Source organism: Budorcas taxicolor, chromosome 16, assembly GCF_023091745.1.
Source record: "Budorcas taxicolor isolate Tak-1 chromosome 16, Takin1.1, whole genome shotgun sequence".
Lineage (NCBI taxonomy): Eukaryota > Metazoa > Chordata > Mammalia > Artiodactyla > Bovidae > Budorcas > Budorcas taxicolor.
In genome coordinates, this window is record NC_068925.1 from 20,034,764 (window position 1) to 20,058,172 (window position 23,409).

The window sequence follows — 23,409 nt, forward strand, 5'->3', positions numbered from 1 at the left end:
ATAACCTCAGATATGCCAATGACTCCACCCTTATGGCAGAAAGTGAAGAGGAACTAAAAAGCCTCTTGATAAAAGTGAAAGAGGAGAGTGAAAAAGTTGGCTTAAAGCTTAACATTCAGAGAACTAATATCACGGCATCTGGTCCCATCACTTTATGGCAAATAGATGGGAAAATGGTGGAAACAGTGTCAGACTTTATTTTTGAGGGCTCCAAAATCACTGCAGATGGTGATTGCAGCCATGAAATTAAAAGACGTTTACTCCTTGGAAGGAAAGTTATGACCAACCTAGACAGCATATTCAAAAGCAGAGACAACCTTTGTTACTTTGCCAACAAAGGTCTGTTTAGTCAAGGCTATGGTTTTTCCTGTGGTCATGTATGGATGTGAGAGTTGGACTGTGAAGAAAGCTGAGCACTGAAGAATTGAGGCTTTTGAACTGTGGTGTTGGAGAAGACTCTTGAGAGTCCCTTGGACTACAAGGAGATCCAACCAGTCCATTCTAAAGGAGATCAGTCCTGGGTGTTCTTTGGAAGGAATGATGCTAAAGCTGAAACTCCAGTACTTTGGCCACCTCATGCGAAGAGTTGACTCATTGGAAAAGACTCTGATGCTGGGAAGGATTGGGGGCAGGAGGAGAAAGAGATGACAGAGGATTAGATGACTGGATGGCATCACCGACTTGATGGACGTGAGTCTGAGTGAACTCCAGGAGTTGGTGATGGACAGGGAGGCCTGGTGTGCTGCAATTCATGGGGTTGCAAAGAGTCAGACACGACTGAGTGACTGAACTGAACTGAACTGAAGCTTCCAAGGTGGTGCAGTGGTAAAGAATCTACCTGCCAATGCAGGAGATAAAAGAGACGTGGGTTTGATCACTGGGTTATGAAGATGCTCTGGAGTAGGAAATGGCAATCCACCCCAGTATTCTTGTCTGGAGAATCCCATGGATAGAGGAGTCTGGCGGGTTACAGTTCATGGGGTTGCAAAGACTTGGACATGACTGAGAATGAAGTTTAACAACCTCTAAAAGTTTAAAATGGATAAAATTGGATTTTGCTCTTCTAGTAATAAGGATAATCTTCCATATGCTTATTGTAAAGATATTTTTGGAAAATTGCTTTTGTAATGAAAACCTGGAAATCACCTATTTTGCCATCAGTAGGGGACTGATTAAATAATACAAGATACATATTCATATAATAAAATATTGTTGAGTCTAAAAAAATGAGAGGTGTGTGTATCCAAATGCAGAAATAAAATTTGAACAATTCCTTTATGTAACATTAATGTTACATATATTAAAATGAATAATAGTTATTTATCAATGGGAATTATATATGACATGGATAAGTAATAAAAAAGGCATTAATAACCTCTGTAATATTCTGTACTGTCAAACTTTTTTTTTCCAAAAAAGTACTTCTAATTTAAATTCGCAAAGAGTTGGACACGACTCATTACATTTTTATTTTGTAAAGCCAGGTCTTAATGATATTAACTTTATCTAAGAATTCTCCATCAACAAAAGTGTTCCATAAATATTTCAGGAAGAATTCTTTTCTCCTGTATATTTTTTCACATTAAATAAAATTTGACAAATACTTATAGTTCTCACATTATATTGCTTGTTTTTCTGTTTGTTTAGTTTGACTTACATCTCCTACTATAGTAAAGGTCCTTTGTAATAGAGCCCAGATCTTACAGTAGAAATAAACATTATCATCCATTATCCATATATCTATCTGTCTATATCTATCTGCTCTATCTATCTATCTTCACATCCATACTTCCTTTCCACATAACACAAATTGATTGCATAAAAATTCCTTTACCTTTCAATCAATGCCCCCTTTTTCTTAGTTTACTCAATCAGCTTAATTACTCATTCTAAAAAATATTATTTATGGTACCCTGCTTGAAATAGTCTTCCATATCATCCTTCCGTTCAAACTATCTCAGATTTTAGCCTTCAAAGCCCTACCGAGCTTTTAAGAATACTCAATTATTTGAACTTGGAAGGCTCATCAGGTTTTACTTTTACAGTGTTTAGCAAGTGTTGGTGTTTGTATATTTTTGTCTTTTATTGAACACTGATCAAATCTTTTTTTAAAATTAGAGGCTGCTTCTGAGAATTAAAAACCCATGCATTTTTGTCTCTCTCAAAATAGAAGCTCCTAGTGGGAGATCATTTTATTACATGTCTTATAAAGTCTTAAGAAAGAGTGTTTGGTGGATTTTGTAAATGAAAGGTGTATTTTGTGGGTGAATTTTACCATTTACAAGATTACAGATATAAAATAAAGGGGAAATGCTGAAGAAGCTTTATTATACAGGCCATACTTGTATAAAGCCTAAGATGGCCTTATCTATAACACGATCAGTAAACAGTTTGCAAAACCCTAACATAAAGTTGGTCTCTAATGTAGGAAATCTCTTTTGTAACTCACATGTGGTCAACAAAGTAGCCTAAATAATATATCAAACTAACAGGTGAACTAACCAGAAGCAATCACATTAATAGTCTCCTCCTTATTAGGTTATTTTTTGTTTTAGTTCTTAAAGTCATAAATAGCTTATATGCTTATTAGGGCAGGACTCCCCCCCCACCCCCACCCCAGCCTTTTTTTTTAACAGGATGCTATCTAGAGGCAACATGTAAACAATGAAAGAGAAATACTGAGGGAAAATGCTTTGGGGAGTTGGAGAGAGCAGAGTGACAAACATTTTCAAGACGGGATTGGCAAATTGACTTCCTGCAACTTAATGAAAATATCTGCATAGGTCAAACCCCATCTTTGATTTGAGCTAAAGGGATTTCCTTTGGTGGTGATAGAAGAAAGAAGAGGCACATGATGAAGCAGAAATTACATGCCATAACCTCCCCGGAAAGCCCGCAGGCTCATGGCTATAACCATATGAGGGGCTCTATGGAGTCCCAGAATGAAAAAGAACTATGTGTCTACATTCTATTTCAGTCCTTACAAATTTCTGGGGTTTTTTTGCAGCTATCTAAGAAAAATTTGATATTGTTGTTGTCTAAGCACATTTAAACTTCAGCTGAAATAACTGCCAAGTGATTCATGCCTATGTAGGTGAACATAACGATTGTATCTGAAGCCCCAGCGTGCCATTTTCATTTCACTTTAAATAAAAAACAAAATGTATCTATGTCAGTCAGTGCCCTTCTGCTGTACTCAGAGGTATCAAACAGGCTACAATTATGATTGTGAAGTGATTGTGTCACATTGGAGGAAGGTTTATTGCTTTTGAGTCTGCTAGGCAGTAACACATTCTGTTTCATATTACTCTTTATATCATTGTTTGGCTGTGACTAGAATAATCAAATGCCATCAAATGCTGTCAAATTCAATTTACAGTATTTTTCATTGAAGCAGGCTTTCTGCATTATATTTCCTGTTTTCCCTCTCTATAGCTGCCATGGAATAGTCACTGTAATCATGAGCTTTATTTACAAAACCAACAGAGTGAAGCCACATCCTGGTCTATAACAGATACTTTATTTCCCTTTATTCAGAATAGGAATTTGATGTGCTTTTCTCATACAATTAGCATTAAGTAGACGAAAGAAAACTATTCCAAGAGGATGAGCATTTTAGAGGCTGCTCTAACGTGCTTAGTGTAAAATGTAAATTCACATTAGCCAGTTTTACATGTTTGTGTGTATTTGAATCAGAAATATTATTCTTCAAATTAATGTTTGCTGAGAGGAAAACATTTTGCTTGCTCATTCTGGGCAATGTCATTTACATAAAGAGAAAAGCAATGGTAACTTTGATCCATCACAATCTTCCTATAAACCCAGACATGAAGATTGGTCTAAATCAAAGGGTTTTACCATCTTAAGTTACAAGAGGAGCCTAAACTAAGTTTCACGATGTGTCTAGGGTGCAGGACCAAACAAGGGAGGGCTAGGCTGCAGGAGAGACTAACAAAGGATGCTCGAGTGGGATGGGGATCTGAGAAAACATGTGGGCTTTGTACGCCTGATGTAAATAGATGGTTTTGGAAAGGGGTTTTCATCTGCAAAAGCTTTATGTCTGCCTGTGTCTGTCTTAGAAAGTGTCTTTTCTGTTTCACTGCTATGATCTGAATGAATGTGTTCCCCCAAATTGATATATTGAAATCCTAACCACCCAGCTGGTGATATTAGGAGGTGAATAGGTCATGAGGGTGGAGTCCTCATGCATGGGATTAGTGCCCTGACAGAGTCCCCGCAGGACCTGCTGCCACTTTTGCCATGTGAGGACACAGAGAGAATATGGCCATCTGTGAAGCAGGAAGTGAGCCCTCACCAGAAAGCAAACCTGCCAGCACCTTGATTTTAACCTTCTCAGCCTCCAGAACCGTGAGAAATAAATATCTATTGTTTATAAGTGACCCGAGTTATGGTATTCTTGTTACAGCAACCTGAACGGACTAACACGGCAGCCAGCTCTCAGTGGCGGGTTCTCTGTTCTCGTCTCTCTGTTTCACTTTCTCCTTTCCTGCTCTTTCTCTTCCTCCTTCTCTTTCCTTCTCTCTCTGTGTCTATTTCTTTTCTTTCTCTCCTCCTCCTATTTATTCACTATATATGTAAAGAAAACATTAAGTTAAAACTATGTCCATGTTGATCAAGTGAAAAATGGATCAAGGAGCTCAATGTCCTCAAACCAAACTGCCCACGGAGTCTCAGTCTCTCTCTGTCTCCCCTTACCCCCCTCATCCTCACTTTCACTCTTCTCAATCTCTCTTTCCTTCTCTTCCCTCCCCTTGCTCCTTCCCTCTTTTCTTCATTTTCGGTGGATACACTTAATCGATTATGCACATCATGGTGAAAAGAAGTTGTACTAACACTATCAAGTCAGCCCAGTGGAAGCCTCAAAACAGAAGGGGCCTTGCAGGGTGAGCCCCTCTCTCTGCAAATGAGAAGTGCCATCTTTTGAAGAAGAGGAAAAGCCCTTCCAATCTCACGTATTAGGTGGTGAGAAATAACTAGATTTCTTGTCCTAGACCTGGTTCTTCCTCTGGAATGACTATGGTTCTTGGCCATTGAACCTCCAGAGGATGGCTCTAACTCCATCAAAGGTAAGGCTTTTGGGGCTATGAGGTCTCCTCTTTCAAAGAGGCTCAAACATAAACGTCACGTGTTAGTTGTAGCTTTTTCCCCTTTGATAATGTGTAAAAGTATCCAGTACCAATTTTAGTTTCCAGTAGGTGCTCAAAACACATGAATTCCCATTCATTCCTTTATGGAAATAGAAAACATATTTGAGTCTACAGTACTGGAATAGTACACAATCTTAAATAATTAACAATAATAGTAATAGTCAATGTTACCTGTGAATAAAGTAGTTGATGATGACTCCATTTGGTTTTTTAGGTGGCATCCATTTAACCTCTATGCAAGCTGACCCCAGTGCCTTAAGAACAGGGGAATTTAGATCCATGGGGGGAGCTTCAGCTGTTTTGGCAAACATCCTACTGCTAACTCCACAACCTCCTTGAAAAAAAAAAACCTTTAGTAATTTGTTAAGTAAGAAAAAGAGCTACGTGTACACACAGAAGGGTAGGAATACCATGAAAATCATTGTATCTGAAATTTTGTACACACAGTTCTACACATACTTTAACTAGCATTTACATCTTTACAGGATTTGAATATTTAAATAAGAAATGATTTTTGGAAAATCCATTAACGACATTTTTGCATAGGCACAGACAATAAAGTTTATACCTTGAACTGAGTTTTCTCTAGTTTACTGCAGTTATTTATGCCAGAAAGTAAAACTATGATTAAAGTAAGTGTATGTGCGACCTGCTCTTAATAATAATATCTTATTTTGCCAATATTTAAAAATGATTGTTCTCTTGACACACAGAAGTCAAATAATGCATTTGAAGGACATGGTTTCAAATTCACAGGATACACAGAGATGCAGAAAGTGATTTTGCTTTTAAATCAAGAAAACTTTAATTTAAAGCCATTTCCTTGTAGATTAGCTGAAGATTGGAGCAAGGAAAACAATACTTTCCAAAACAAAATGTCTTGGTCTGATTTGTAGAGAAACATGGGCAAACTGACTCAGTTTTGGAAATGAAGCATAGCAAAATCACAGACCCCTAGTTCTAACCAACTCTACGGGAAATAGTATTCATTTGGTGACAAAAGTTCCTAAGGACAGGAGTTCCGTGTTGAACATAAGATTGGTAAATTTCCTTAATCTAAGGTGAAGCAACTTGTTTTGAGTTACACCTTTTTTCTCTTAGCAATTGGGTATTACATATTATATAACACTTGGAAGGATGAAGGAAGTGAGTGGGGCTCTTTCTCAAGACCATACAGGTAGATGATGATTTTATTGACCACTAGCTGAAGCCATGAAACTCAAGGTGACAGTTTAGGTTCAAGAGACAGTTATCAGGGAAGAAGTGTAAAATATGTTGAGATTCATCTGAGTGTAACTCAACTGCTTAATAATGTCTCCTTTCCTCCTACCTCACCCCTAAATAAAACTGAAATACAGCCAAGGTGAGGACATTTCCTAGGAGACTTTTGTAATGCCTATTTTGTTTTATATTACCCATGGTTTCTTTATGTGATCTAGGTGTTTTTCTTTTAAAAGGCTTTATAAAACAAGACTTTGCAAAGCCACCACTTTCATATATTTAAATATTCATGATTTAATGTGCAGAAATGCATAATTCTACACTCAACGCAGGGCTCTGATTTTTTCTGAGTACAAAGTCCAGTACAAATAAGAAATGGAATGTTAGTCTTTGTATTTGAATTGAGAATCTATTCCTTTTTATTGAAAAACATTTAAATGAAATTCTTTTTTATAAAAACCCTGGGCAACTGTCTGAAAGACTTTCACCTTTTTGGCATGCTTGTATCCTTATCTCATACTGTGTGAATGGAGCCAAGTTTTCCAGAAGGCTGGATTGATGATGACCAACAGAGGAGATCAGAGGTGTTGCACTTCCAGCATTGAGTAAGACACTGTACTCCACAGGCATTTTGGGGACAAGGATCCCTTTAAAGAGAGAGAATAAAACACATGTTTCTCTGTTTGGTCAACAAACGTTCATCTTTTAAGAACAGTGTATATTTAAAACTTTACACTTCAAGGTATACTAATGCTTAATATAGCAATTAATAATTGTAAGAAATTTGAGTTGGAAAATATTAGAGTGCTTATTCTAAAAGTAAGAAATGTTTATGATCTATTTTCAAAAACAAATGAAATATAACAATTCTATTCAACGATATACTCTATAGGCAAATAAAAACAAAAGCATGTTTCAAGGCAAATACATACAAGGTGCTTAGAAATGATGTTATATTTTTCCTAGGTTTACTTACTCTTAAAGTACATAAAAATTCCCACCAGTTTTGCTTGTGACAATAATTTTTCTGCAAGTGTTGGGTATGCATCTCATCTGACACAGATCCTTGACATAATAGCCCATAAAGTATCCAAATCACAGTCTACCTAGAGAATTCCCAGTGCATTAATTATTGAGTCAGGACAGTCCACTCTGTCAGTGAGACGCATGAACCTAAATATATATGAAATTTGGGTTTAAAAACTGTCATTTTTCACAATGCCTCCTAAAGAATGGAGGCCTTATCAGTTTAGCCTCTTCACAGTCTAGTCACAGAATTAAATGCTTGTAAGTTTTATTTGGTCATGAACAACATGCACACTTTTTAAAGGAGAGGATATGAGCCTTGAATGAAGAATATAATGAAGCTTCCCACCAAAGTTTCTCATTGATTTGCTAGCTTCTAACAATGTGGGCTTCATCACTTACCTTTGTAATACTTAAATAAGTTTCTCTGCTACAGAGACAAGGAAATCCATAGCATAGGATTCAATAACCCATGAGAGATGAGGTCTAAAGAATTAAATGTGGTTTTGTTTTTTGTAGCTACAGCTCCAATGCATGAGGGGCAGAAGAGTGAGTAGAAACCAGAGGTGTTCAGGACTTTATGTAGGATAGATTAAAATAAGGAGTCTCTGAAGGAAATATTGATCAGAATTGGAAGGATTGATCAATCAGTTCCTTTGGGAAGGTGCCAGATGATGCTGAATTTGGCAACCAAGACTGAGAATTTAAAGTTTAGAGCATCCCAATTAAATCGATGTTTTTGTCCTTATAGCTTAACTTCTATGTACGATCAATTCCTAAATTCCTCTCTCTGACTTTATATTTATCCTGCATTGTGGATTTGTATTTTGAACACTACTTCACAGAGACCTCAATCTCAAGATCTAAAAAAGAATTACACTATTTTCCACTCTCAAATGTTTTCTTCTTCCTGGGTTTTCTCTCCCCATTTCCCTACATCAGAAGCCTTAGAGTAAGACTCTTAAAAGTAGACCCTGCTTTCTCCACTCTCAGGTTCAAGTGAGCCCCTCTATTTTATCTTTCATTTCCTCCAGAAGTTTTGGTTTTATATGCAATCAGCAACACAAGACTCTGCAGGTGTTAACATGATCTAACTTACATTTTAGGAAGACAGCACCACTGGCAAGTGAATGATGGATAGAAAACATGTGAACCAGGAGGAAGAGCTATCAATTTCAAAGTCATTGCACGGTTGTAGAAACAACACAAACAAAAACAGCATTTTACTGTATTCCTGTCTTATGTCAAGCATCATATATTATCTCCTTTAATATCAACTTCATACAGTTGGGGACTGTGTTCTTCTCTTCAAGGTAGTTCCAACGCTTAGATTTGAATATAGATCAGTAGCTCAAATGTTGATTGAATGAATGAATGAAACCAGAAGACAATATTGTAAGATAAATATTACTACCATTTTTTTAAAATAAGAAAACTCAGGCTCATAGGAAAAACTTGTTACGGATATCACACAGATTAATAGAGGCAGCAAAACTTGAACTCAGGACCATTTGAGACCAAAGCTTATCTCTCTATATTTATGCTGTCTCTTAAAAGACTTGGATTAGGACAATCAGAGGAAAAAGTGAAAGGATAAATTTGAGAGAACATGTAGACAGGCAGAACAAGTTTTGGAAAGAGATGAGATACAAGGGCAAAAGTGAAAGAGGAGTTAGAATTACCACTGATGGAACAAAATTATAGGTGAAGATGAAAAGTTCTGAAGAGCAGATTTCCCAAACTGAGATACATATACCCTGGATATTGTGGATTTTTGTCAAAGTATTTTTGGAGACAAGGAAAAACATGTCCCTCTTTCCCCAACTAGATTTGATTTGTAGAATTGGTGAAACACATAACTCTCCTCCCCCATAACCCTAGGGAAAACTGGCAGAACCCCACTATTTCTAGTCACAAAAATGGGTGTGGATTTTTCTCCCTAAAATGCACAAAATTAGAAAATTATATGTGCAAGTGAGTGATGAGAACTTTATTAAATTGTTTTGAATATATAGTCACTTCAGAGTGAACTAACTTCACAGCAGCAAAAAAAGTTTATGTGGGCAAAACCAGTGTGTTGAACATGTATCAATACTATTTGTGATGCAAACATCATTTAATTTTTGTCACTTACTATTGCTTTAAAATGATTCATCATGTGTAATCTTCCCCAGACACGGAATGAAAAACAGATTGGGACCGTGATGCCTCTGCTCAGTCTCAAGTAACAGAAAATTCTACATTATTTATTTATTTTTTCAGATATCACAGCAAAGATTAATACCTAGAAAATTTAAGTAAATTCATTTTCTCTTTAGTGGAATTGTGAGTACATGTAATGAGCTCATTTAGAAGATATTCTTCAAGGCCTCATTCTTAACTGCAAGACAAAACTGGGAATGCTTTTCCTTCTCCCAGTAAGACTGCTATAATTAAAACAAAATTTGAGAGTTGGATGAAGTAAGTTGATTACAGGGAGCATTGGAGGCTCTGAGTTCACTAATGGAGGAGAAAAACTTAAGAACTGTATTAGAGGTAAAATAAAAGAGCAATCTAATCAGAGTTTTCTTTTTCTCTACTAAAGATGATCTTTGGGGAGTACTGCGCCAAGTAGTAAAAGAGATTGACGAGTGAGTCAGGGACCATCTCGGTTTGCAATTTGACCTTCAGCAGAAGATATGGTTATGGAAATATCCCTCCAGAAGGTCTTGGAAGGTCACAGCATCCTGCCTCAGATTTGGGAATTTCTCCTTGTTGCCCTAACGTAGTTTGTAAGGCAGTGGGGGAAAAGGTTGCTGTTTGTGCACACGTATTTATGACAAAATGAAGAGAGAAAGAACTGCCTGGACATTGAGCCTGTTATTGGGGTTGGCTCTCTTCGGATTGACTTAACATCCAGAAACATAATAGCATATTATGATTTAGCTAGAAAGATTATCAATGGAAGAAAAGGGTAGAAAATGGGCCCCTGAATGACAGATTCTACAATACATTGTTTTTTGGATGTAGACAAACACATTGGAATTCAACGTCAAATTTGCACGAAATTTTAAGATAAAAAGCAAGACCTTAAAATAATTTACAAGGTTATCATGACTGCTTCAGGTTTTTTCAAACCTCCTCGGATTACATGTTTATTCTGTTTTCTCTGATCCTAGGATGGATTTTGAGGAAAAGTTTGACAAATACATTTTGGAAAATATACTATAATTCTTGATGAACTAGATAAACCACAGGATGGAGTCAGACCAAATCCCTCTCCTACTTTCCTTAAGTGAAGTGAAGTGAAGTGAATTCGCTCAGTCATGTTCGACTCTTTGCGACCCCGTGGACTATAGCCCACCAGACTCCTCCATCCATGGGATTCTCCAGGCAAGAATCCTGGAGTGGGTTGCCATTTCCTTCTCCAGGGGATCTTCCTGACCCAGGGATCAAACCCAGGTCTCCCACATTGCAGGCAGATGCTTTAACCACTGAGCCACCAGGGAAGCCCTCTACTTTCCTTATTCCCTGGTAAATTCTCCATTCCTTATTCCCTGATAATTCTCCATCCTCTGCGGACACCAGTCTCTTCATCTATAAAATGATGACACTAATAGCCACCTCATAAAGAGATGAAAGGATTAATTAAAAATGTATTGAAAACATTTTAGTTCATTACTACAACACAGAAAGTGCCGAGTAAGTGACAGACATCTCTATAAAACAAAATGAAATTGAGCAAAATGGGAAAAAAATACCCCATAGCTATGACACTGTTTCCATGTGCCCACAAACACTGCTGAACCCATCTTTTACATAAAGCAGTTATTTCAATCACAAATCAATGTTATATTGAATATAGTAATTATTTTTATAACAAAAGTTGGTTATCTAGTTTTATTTTTTACATATGCTTGGATATGTAAAAGTTGCAGCCTGTGAAGATATCCTAGTCTTTATTCTTAGCAGTAATTTAAAGTGGTCTTTTGTTCAGTTTGTCTGAGGTTGCACCTTATTATATGTCTGTAGTTTGTACCTTCTGGTCTGCTTCCAGTATCTTCTCTTAAATAACAGGACTCCTGGGAGGTCAGGGAACAAAACTGTACTTACACCATATTTCAAATATAGACATAATCTTGATCATGGCTGGTCAAAGCGTGTACCCAGAAAATACATTTTTCACGTCTTGGTTAATCAGAAATAAAGGTCCTTTACATACACCTGTAAGGTGTTGAAACGGAAAATGCTCCTTGAAGCTGGGAACATGTCAAACACTGACATGCACTTATTTAACAAAGAGGGCCCCCTCCACTGTCATACTTTACAGGACAGTGACGTGAAAGCCTCCTGTGTTCCTACAAACCCTAGACCATCTGCAATGAGTCTGAAATGACCTAGCCCCCTGGCATTCTGACGACTAAATGAAATGAAATGGTCATATTTGTTAAAGTCAGGTGGCAAGCCACACGGCTTGGTTAGTTCCTGAGTTCATAAATTTATGTCAGAGCAAGAGGAGCAGCGGAAACTCATGTGAACCAATTTACCCTAAGTGCAAATGGCAGTTTTGTTATTTGGTGTCAAAGTTACCAGTCGCACGATGACAAGCTGCCATAACACATTTTCTTGTTCACTAAAGAACAAAGATTTCGTTGGTTAATATTCCTTGCAAGGCTCCTTTTCATAATTTACAACAACTAGATGCTGATAGGTTATTTAACATTTATGAAGTTAAGATGTAATCAGAAAAACCCTGATTATCTTTACAAATAAAAAAGTTAAATTATTCAACTTTTTTTTTTCCCTCTGTGGCTTCATTTCACAGCAGGTGCATACTTTACAATGGGACAAGTCAATCAAATAATCCTTTTTTAAAATCTTTTTTTAGGAGCCGGAGCAAGAACAATTCTAAGAGGGAAACTATTGGTTTGATAGCCGCATTTGCTTCAAACCACAGACGGTGCTTAACATAATGCTTTTAACAAATTAGTGGCATGTCTCCTTTGTAGAGATGTGGGTATGTTGGTAATTTCCTTTGGGGGCCATGGAAGTGAAACTGGACCCTCTTAAACACACATCCATACCAACTGTATGGAAATTTTACATAGTTTGTATAACTTTATACCTTTTCTGTTCAACTAGATGGTAGAGTTTTTGACATGAGGGACAATATCTCATTCCTTCTTTTTTAAACTCAAAATGTCTAGAATCATGCCTGGCACCCCCCAGAGAGGGGCTTAGTAAACATCTTCACATTTGTTGAAATGAATAGATGAATCAATCTCAGTTCAGTTCAGTTCAGTTGCTCAGTAGTGTCCGACTCTTTGTGACACCATGAATCGCAGAACGCCAGGCCTCCCTGTCCATCACCAACTCCCGGAGTTCACTCAGACTCATGTCCATTGAGTCAGTGATGCCACCCAGCCATCTCATCCTGTCGTCCCCTTCTCCTCCCAGCATCAGAGTCTTTTCCAATGAGTCAACTCTTCGTATGAGGTGGCCAAAGTACTGGAGTTTCAGCTTTAGCATCAATCTACTCAAATGTAAATGAATTACATCCTGTGAAATTTTAAGCTGCAAATAAAATGATCCTACTGGGTTACTGGATGAACTGCCCCTGAACCACTTTGTCTTCGTATATGCTTGCTGTATCTATGGCAATAGTTTTTTCAGTTTTGAACTGGATCACGGTAGAATGCAGAAGAAAATAATTTGCTTTACACACTGTTTAGGTAGAAAAATAGTGTAAAAATATGGAATAGTGTGTTTGCTCAAAGAATTTGGAGTGAAATTTATTGCTAGTTGGCTCTGACACCTATGTGATGAATCACCTAGAGAAAAGCTTTCAGCACCGAAATTAACTTTTCTCATTAGCAACAGAGGGAGAACATTGGATGTACCACAAGTTGTTATGAACATTAAATGAGATATGTGTTAATCTCTTTGAAAATGCCAAGCACACATTAGAACTCAAAAAGGTAATATAAATTTACTAAACACCAATAGCAAAGACAATGAAAGCTAAAATGAACAGATGGGACTACATCAAACTAAGGAGCTTCTGCACAGCAAAGGAAACCATTAATAGAATGAAAAGACAACCTATGGAATAAGAGCAAATATTTGCAAATCACATTATCTAACAAGGGATTAAATATCCAAAGTATACAAGGAACCCATACAATCCAATAGTAAAAATTTATAACCCAATTTAAAAATGGACAAAGGACCTGAAAAGACATTTTTCCAAGGAAGATATACAAATGGTCAATAGGTACATGAAAAGGTGCTCACCATCAATAATCAGTGGGTAAATGCAAATCAAAACCACAATGAGATACCATTTCATACCTGTTAGGATCTCTGTTATCAAAAAATATAGGAGGTCACAAACGCTGGTAAGGATGTAGAGAAAACGGAAACCCTGTACACTGTTGTTGGGAATGTAAACTGATACAGCCACTATGGAAAACAGCATGGAGGTTCCTCAAAAAAAAATAAAATAAAATAAAATAAAAGTAGAACTGCTACATGATCTGGCAATTCGACTTCTGGGTATATAATCAAAGTAAATGAGATCATTATCTCAGAGAGACAACTGCACTGTGTGTTCACTGCAGCGTTATTCATGATAGCCAAGGGATAAGAACAACCTAAACGTCCATTAATGGATGAACAGATCAAGGAAATATGATATACACACAATGGAATAGATTTAAGATTGGAATACTGTTCAGTCTTAAAAAAGGAAAGCCTGCTGTTTGCTACAACCTGGATGAAACTGGAGGATATCAAGTGATATAGCCAGATGGAGAAAGACAAATACTGACTGGTATCACTTATAATGGACTCATTTGTAAAGAAAGCTGAACCTATAGAAACAGACTAAATGGTGGTTGCCAGGGGTTGAGAGGATGGGTGAAATAAGGAGAAATTAGTAAATGGTACATACTTTCAGTTATAAGATGAATAAGGTCTGAGGATTGATTGTAAAACATGGTGACTATATAGATGATAATACTGTATTGTGCAGATATGCAGATAACACCACCCTTATGGCAGAAAGTGAAGAAGAACTAAAGAGCCTCTTGATGAAAGTGAAAAAGGAGAGTGAAAAAGTTGGCTGAAAGCTCAACATTCAGAAAACAAAGATCATGGCATCTGGTCCCATCACTTCATGGCAAATAGATGGGGAAACAGTGACAGACTTTATTTTCGTGGGCTCCAAAATCACTGAAGTTGGTGACTCCAGCTGTGAAATTAAAAGACGCTTGCTCCTTGGAAGTTATGACCAACCTAAACAGCATATTAAAAAGCAGAGACATTACTTTGCCAACAATGTCTGTCTAGTCAAGGCTAAGGTTTTCCCAGTAGTTATGTATGGATGTGAGAGTTGGACTATAAAGAAAGCTGAGTGCCAAAGAATTGATGCTTTTGAACGGTGAAGTTGGAGAAGACTCTTGAGAGTCCCTTGGACTGCAAGGAGATTCAACCAGTCTATCCTAAAGGAGATCAGTCCTGAATATTCATTGGAAGAACTGATGTTGAAGCTGAAAGTCTAATACTTTGGCCACCTGATGCAAAAAACTGACTCATTTGAAAAGACCCTGATGCTGGGAAAGATTGTAGGCAGGAGGAGAAGGGGATGACAGAGGATGAGATGGTTGGATGGCATCACTGACTCAATGGACATGAGTTTGAGTAAACTCTGGGAGTTGGTGATGGATAAGGAGGCCTGATGTGCTGCAGTCCATGGGGTTGCAAAGAATAGGACACAACTGAGCGACTGAGCTAAACTGTATTATGCAACTAAAATTTGCTAAGAGAATAGAACTTGTGTTTTCACCAAGAAAAAAAAAAAAAGAAAGGAAAACTGAGAGAATATATGAGATAATGAATGTGTTAATTCAATTAATGGTGGAAATAGTTTCACAATGTACACTTATTTCAAATGATAACATTATACACTTTAAATATATTACCATTTGTTAATTATACTCAGTAAAACTGAAAAAAGATAGACAAATTAATACACAAAATCAACTACAAATTATTGCAATGATTTTACCTTTTCTCTGAAACTCAGCACTACTTGCCGCTTGTCTATGGCACACATAAGAAGCTTGAAACAACTGCCAGTGTTGAATTATCCCGATTAATGTGACATGAATACTTTAAAAAGTCTTATGCCAATTTGACTTTAAATGGATAGTATCTGATATAATACACTGCATTGATGAGTTCACTGGACACCAAGATGTTTAATGTCTACAGAGAGGCCAATAGCTATCCCTTAATTAAAACTTGATTAATAAAAATTCCTAAGCAATATTAATTTAAATGATTTCTCAGTAGAAGAACTGGCAACAGAGGTAATGGACTAAGAGATAAATGTGAAAGGAAAGGCACCAGTATTTCAATATTATGCATCAAGCCTAAATAACTCATTATCTTTAGTGAGAAAAAGCGGATGTTGGATCCAATGACATTGTTAATTAAAAGATGATTAAGGGCCAGGATAGTTCAAAATAGAGTCATCACCTTGATAAATTAGAAAGTCCCATTATTACCTTCAGAGTTTAAATAATTTTGAATGTTTGGATTCTGAAATGGTAGGGATGCTTATCTCAATTTTTAATCTTAGTAAATCATTTGTGTCCCATGAAGTATTTTCTACTTCGTTTTCTGTACTTTCTCAACCATTAAGATAATATATATCCTTTTTCATCTTTAATATAAATGTTTAAGTTCTGATCCAAGGTTCAGAGCAGGTAAAAGGTGAGAAGAAATGTTTAGGATTAAACTAATCCTGTTTGTGCTACCTGTAGATTCAAGTAAGAATGGCCAGCATAGAGCCAGTGCCCACTGAATGTGGGTTTCTATAGGAAAACAAGTGTCTGAATAATTTTAAATGGCAGAAAATCTAAAATTTATTTATATTTCCCTGAATGATAAATTTTAGGTTTTATCACCATTTTCTTTCATTATTAATCCAGCAAGTATTTTATAGGGATATGTTGTTTGCATGTCATCTAATTTGAAGATACAAATGGTGTACACAAAAGTGGAAATCTTAATTTTCTAGAGTTTGGAGGGTTTTGATAGTCTTACTACTAACATTTATCAAGTAATATATGAGATAAAATGAACCAGGATTTATATGGGAGGTAAGAGAATGTTTCTTGTTGTTTAGTCACTAAGTTGTATCTGACTCTTTTGCAACCCCATGGACTCTAGCCCGCCAGGCCCCTCTGTCCACAGGATTTTCCAGGCAAAAATATTGGAGTGGGTTGCCATTTTCTTCTCCAGGCGATCTTCCCTACTCAGGGATCAAATCTGCATCGTCTGCATGGCAGGTGGATTCTTTCCCACTTGAGCCATCTGGGAAGCCCAGAAGAATGTCTACCAAGGTGTTAAAAGTCTTTCTTTTTTAATGAATTATTTTAATTGGAGGAAAATTACTTTACAATATTGTGCTGCTTTTGGCCATACATCAACATGAATCAGCCACGGGTGGAACCTCTTTGTAGTTAATTGAGAAATGACTCTTATTCTTTCTTTCCTAATTAAGATCTTCCTGGACCTGGAATCTAGTTTTGCTAAGTCACGTTATTCTTTCTCTACTTCTGGATGGGTCAGTAAAGAATTCTGGATACTAGTTTCTTCATACTGCAAGAGATATTTTCCCTTAAGGGGTCTGCATTTTCCATAATTAATTCCTTAAAACCCATCCTCCACCACCCCCCCCCCCCCCCCGCCCAAATCATTCGGTTTTCACCAACACCGAGTTCTGGGTCTTGGCCCTCTGGGCTACTATTTCAGAAAACCTAGTTGCTGTATCATAAATCTGAAAGACTTTGGGCAATAAAAAGAAAGTATGATATGAATTCAAGAGTTAAGCTGAAGATAGGAAGGAATTGCTTTTATAAGGCAGTAAGTAGTAGACAGCAGACCTGAGTCTGAGTCTTGACTCAACTGGGTGATCTTAAGTGAACTACATTACTTCTTCAAGATTCAAGTTTCTGATCCTAATATTTTGATGATGATATTACTTGTTTTCCAAGGTTTGCAAGAGAATCATAGTAAGGCAGGGAAAGTGCTTATCAAAGTGTTTGGCATAAACTAGGAATTTAACAAATGGCAAATATAAACATGTAATGTTAATGAATATGTATGATACTTACCATCATTACCACAATTTCTCTTCCTTTGAATATTCTCATATATTTTCTGGGCTGTACCCTTTTACTATTAATAATAGGACTTATAATAATAATACTATTTATAGATAGTGTAATAATACAATTTATACATATCATTGAAATAATCACATGTAAACTGAGAGCCCACTTAATTGCCTAAGTCATTTTTTGTTGCCAGGCAACCACAGAGACTTTTTCCTCCCAGCAACTTACCTATGTAAGGTTACTCCATCTTTACTGACCCAAAAAAGTATGTGAAAAAATCAGTTAAACTAACCATTAGTTTGGCTTTGGACATTCAAGGGAAACTGGTCTAATTCACACTGTCAGAGTTTCACTGTAACTGATCACTTTTGCCTGATGTGGGTGGTTCATGGTTACTACATCTGGAGCACATCACAGTGACCTACAGCAGGGGTCTCCAACCTCTAGACTGCAGACTGGTACATCTTGTCAGATAAGCAGCGGCATTAGATAAGAAATAAAGCACACAATGAGCTTCTAATGGAGCTAGTGGTAAAAAACCTGCCTGCCAATGCAAGAGAATTAAGAGACACGGGTTCAATTCCTGAGTCAGAAAAATCCCCTGGATGACGGCATGGCAACTCACTCCAGTAAGTTGTGAGAACTCTCTTGCCTGGAGAATCTCACAGACAGAGGAGCCTGGCAGGCTACAGTCCATGCAGTTGCAAAGAGTTGGACATGACTGAAGGAACCTAGCAAGCACCCCCACAAAATGTAATACATGTAATGTGCTTGAGTCACTCCAGAACCATCCCTTGCCCCCTGGGTCTGTGGAAAAACGATCTTCCATGAAACTAGTCCCTGGTGCCTAAAAGATTGGGGACCGCTGACCTAGGGCACTTAATTCCATCCAGGATATTTTTATTCATAAACTTGGGCTTGAGAACTTATCTTTGCACAAGCTTTCCAGGTGCTTCTAATGTTCACTCAGGTTGGGGAACTACAGGCATGGACTGTCCATTTTCCAGCTCTGTGTATGATGTAACCACTTTGTAATGGCAGGATCCTATGATGAATACATAGAAAGTTCTTGATTGTCAGCAAATAAACAACCTCCAGTTATAACAAGTTTGTTTTCTTCCTGTTTAAAATATATATTTGTGACTCTTCAGGAACAGAAAAATGTTTTTATTATCTAAATCAAAACACAGCATGAGGTACTTTCCAATAAAATCAACTGTAGATTATACACAAGTCAAAATCATCTGCCTGTTTACTGAGTCCAAAATCCTTCTAGGCACCAGGAAAAAAGTTTAATTTAAGATTTTAATCTTTCCATATATTACAGGGTTTCTGTAATGGATTTTGTGCATCTGAAACTAAAAGATTGACAGGTCTGGATAGTATAGATTTATTAACCATTGGTTACAGTGTTAGAGTTAGCATGTAAAGCGTTTCTATGATATCCCTCAGGATGGGCTACAACAAACGATTTTTACAAAGCCTGAGGTGGATAAGGGTTAAGGTGACATTAAAAAGCAAAATTCGTGTTTTATTTCACAATGATCCTTTTTTTAAGTAGAAACATTATACATTAAACATAGAAATATAATGCTGAACTCAAAGAAAAAAATGTCAAAATTCTAGGAAAGAAGTCTCAAAATTTCCAAACCCAGTTTTGGAGTCTACAGTTTTATCATTTTGAACGTAGGGGCCTTGGGATCTAACACATCTTGGGACAAATACATATTTAAAATTTGTAGAGATGTGAATAGACCTAGCCACTGTCATACAGAATGAAGTAAGTCAGAAAGAAGAAAACAAATATATATTAACACATATATATATGGAATCCATAAAAAATGGTATAGATGAACTTATTTGCAAAATAGAGACACAGACGTAGAGAACAAACATGGATACCAAGCGGGGAAAGGGGAGGGATGTTATGAACTGGAAGATTGGGATTGACATATAGTCCCTACTATGTATAAAACAGATAGCTAATGAGAACCTATTATACAGCACAGAAAACTCTATTCAACTGTCTATGGCAGCCTAAATGGGAAGGAAATTCAAAAAAGAGAGGGTGTTTGTATATGTATAGCTGATTCATTTTTTGGTACAATAGAAACTAATATAACATTGTAAACAACTCTACTTCAATAAAATTAATTTTAAAATAATTAAAGGTAAAGCTAATTATCCAAAAATTATCACTACCTATAGAATATCCTTGCCTGGAAAATTCCATGGACTGAGGAGCCTGGTGGGTTGCAGTCCATGGGGTCACAAAGAGTCTCACATGATCAAGAGACTGAGTGCAGCGTCTGCACACACAGAATATTATACAGACCAGATAATATATCAACTATATAAATTATCTCATTTAATCATTATAATAACCCTATATGTGGGTACTTAATTATTTCCATTTTACAAATGGAGATAATTGAGACTCAGACAAACTGACTTATTTAAGGTCAGCTAATAGTACAAATATATGAAGTTGTTTATATGTGGAAACTAAAAAAATGTTACAAATTATTTACAAAGCAGAAATAGAGTCACAGGTGTAGGAAACAAACTTATGGATAACAAGGGTAAAAGGGAGGAGAGGGTAAGTTGGGAGACTGGGACTGACATATACATACTACTGTATATAAAACAGATAAGTAATAAGGACCTAATGTATAGCACAAGAAATTGTACTCAAAACTCTGTAGTGGTCTACAAAGGGAAGGAATCTTAAAAAGTGAATATATGTGTATGTATAACTGATTCATTTTGCTATATAGCAGAAACTAACACAACATCGTAAATCAACTATACTGCAAAAAAAAAATTTTTTTAAAGAAAAAAGAGAGATGTTTTCAAATCCTTACTGAGTGTAAAGTCTTAAGATTAGCCATGGCAATTTAGGTATGTCATAATGTGAACATGACAAGGAATTCAACACACCATGGAAAATTCCTGGTTGCTTGGCTAGGAAACCATCAACTTTACTTACCACCCTGAACTTTCCTTTATGTTCTTTGAGAACCTGGATAGTAGAAGACCCTAGGCCGAATTTGAGAAGTCTCCAGCCATCAGGCTGAATCTGACCTTAGGCTGGCTCTGTGATGCCTCATTTTACTTTGTGGGGCAAAAACATCACGACACCATAAAAACGCCATGGAGAAACATGCTAAAAGGAGGTAACATAGTCATGCTCTTCCATGAAGAGAGAAATAAATTCCATAAAAGAACATATCAATTTGCAGATTAAAAATATATATTTATTTATTTGGCTGCCCTGGGTCTTATTTGCACCACACAGGGATCAAACTCAGGTCTCTTGCGCTGGGAGCATCGAGTCTTACCCACTGGATCACCAGGGAAGTCCCTAAATTTATATATTTTTCACAGTAGGAGATTTGGGTTTTCCTCTGTTAAAAGCAGAGTTCAAGAATATCTATGCTTCTAAAACTGAGATAAGGATTACAGCACTTGATAACACATTCTGGTGCTATTGATTATCTCGTGATTTGTTTAATTTAGTATGTTACATATTCATTTTAAAACAAAGGTGAAAGGAATCATTTATATTTAACAACTAAATACATTAAGCAACTTAGTTTTTCTTTGCTTAGAAAGTCTTGAGAGATTTTTGTCTGTGGATTTGACTCAAAAAAGACCCTTTTGTCTTTGTTCTTAGATTATGTTTGTACTTTGTTCTTAAAACCAACAGCAGAAGGATGTTGGTTCATGAGAATTTAAGTTTTATACATTTAGGCCTTTATGTTATGTTTATGACTATATTACCTGTTTTGACTGAATCATGTTCAATGAAAAATAAGTCTTTGTTAATGATTTTACAAAATAGATCTGTTGATAGCCCAAATGACTGGTAACCAATTATTTTCAGTACCACGTAGAAATGTGGCTAAACTTAACCTGATGGGGATAACAGGGTTTTGTGTTCATTTCATGTTTCAACTTCATATTAAGAATAGATGTTCAAAATAAAACCACATATCTTTGAAGTGCATAACACAACAAAAATCAGTTTTAAATTTTACTGAAACAAAACTTCCATATACCTTGCATGATAAAAGACAAAGCAGGAAGATTCCACTGTAATCTTTAACCCACAGAGTTAATGCAATCAGAATTTGGCTAAGGATGATTATTATATTCCAAATAAAAATGCACTAAACTGCAAAAGCAACCCACTATTAAGTCCATGGTTTGATGGAAGCTACGGAGCTCAAAGAGGAAAAATTCAGCTAACACAGCTGGTCACAACTCAAGGTATTTGGGTGGAGTGGTCCATTTTTTTCTGAATCCCCATTCACTACTATGACACCAATGATTCAGTCTGGGGAATCATGTAGAAATGAATGTTCAAGGTAATTCAGACCTATGCGACTTACCTTGGGTATGTATGAACAAGAAGAGATTTTTAGGTGCTGGTATTTGAAAGTACTGCTTTGATAGAAATGTATATATCTAGGTATCTATATATCTTCATCTGCACACCTACACCTTTATCGATCTATACGTATGTATATAAATGCTTATGCATATAAACACTTGTGAGTGTGGATAAATGTTTACGCATATAAAGTCTTGTGAGTATGGTTTGGTTTATTCTGTTTATACTTATCCAGAGACAGACTGTGTCTTTCTGACTTACTAAATTCACATTTTCATCCTATCTCCAGTTAATTTCCTCTAAAATGTTTTATACACACACACTAGTTCTATTTCTTACCTGGTGGTGTCCAAGCTACAAATATGGAATAAGGCCCGATTACTGTGATGTTATATGGAGGCTGGATTTCTTCTGGCGTTAATACAGGTGTCTGTATAATGTACTCATCACTTGGACTGCTGCCACCTCCAGTTGTGGCTTCTAACTTATAAACATATCTATATTTCAAAAAGAAAGAATTGTGATAAAGCAATGCACAGGGAATTGAACATTGATTATTGACTTTTCTATCTATTGCTTAGTCCTAAATTTGTGACAAGCTGCAAATTCCCTGCTTCCTATTCAGAAACTTTACTATAGAGCTTATGGTTTTCCTACCACAGGCAACGCTCTCTCCACTGTTTTGGTCCTTTCCCCATTTTATTTTTAACCCTTGAGTAATTAATTGCTTTTCTTAAACATTTCAGGAAAGTCTTGGAGTGTGCTGGGGGATTGTGGAGGATTCAAATGAACCTTCTCCATCTTTAATGGCTTAGCGTTTAGGGAAGTATGTTAAGAGAAAGATGTTTCTAAATTGATCTGCTACTCTCTACAATAAAACTAAATTGAACTCTACTGCCTGCAATAAAACATCTGTTGATCCAAGATATATTTTATCTCTGCTGAGAAATGAATGGGAATGAATTGCAAATATGTGGAACTTTCCCCCCAAACCACTCATGTCTATACATAGTATCACAAGTAGAGAAAACACTATACCAGAAATAAAGGCAGTTGATGTAAAACAAACCTCTTTAAATCTCTTTTCTTGCTTGTTTAGGGATGCATGTTTTAGAAGATCGTTTAATAATTTAAAAAATTTAATACTTTGTACATTTTGTATACTTAAAAGTTCTCATGTCAAATAAAAGACTAATTATTTATTTACATTTTAAAGGAATTTCACATCCTCTGAGGACTAGTATAATGAGCTAGTGCTTGGGTCTTCAGTCTGAAATAGATTAGGAGATCTCATTAGCTATGGAATAGCTAATACATGAGGAGATTAATCAACCAATTGATATAATATTGTTTCAGCTGGAGATGGACTTATTCTTGATCCTGAAAAACCTAAAATTCTCACTTGTATGACTGTTAAAGTTTTCTTTTAGTT

General features: G+C 36.4%; 1 protein-coding gene across 1 annotated transcript in view; it reads right to left on the minus strand.

The window, feature by feature from the left end:
• Nucleotides 1-23,409, minus strand: part of USH2A (usherin) — a 930,744-nt gene that overhangs the window by 146,399 nt on the left and 760,936 nt on the right. The window contains exons 57-59 of the mRNA XM_052653949.1: nucleotides 22,317-22,474; nucleotides 6,878-7,036; nucleotides 5,340-5,502 (exon numbers count right to left, since the gene is read on the minus strand). Coding sequence (XP_052509909.1) covers nucleotides 5,340-5,502; nucleotides 6,878-7,036; nucleotides 22,317-22,474 — 480 coding nt within the window. The remainder of the gene's footprint in view (nucleotides 1-5,339; nucleotides 5,503-6,877; nucleotides 7,037-22,316; nucleotides 22,475-23,409) is intronic.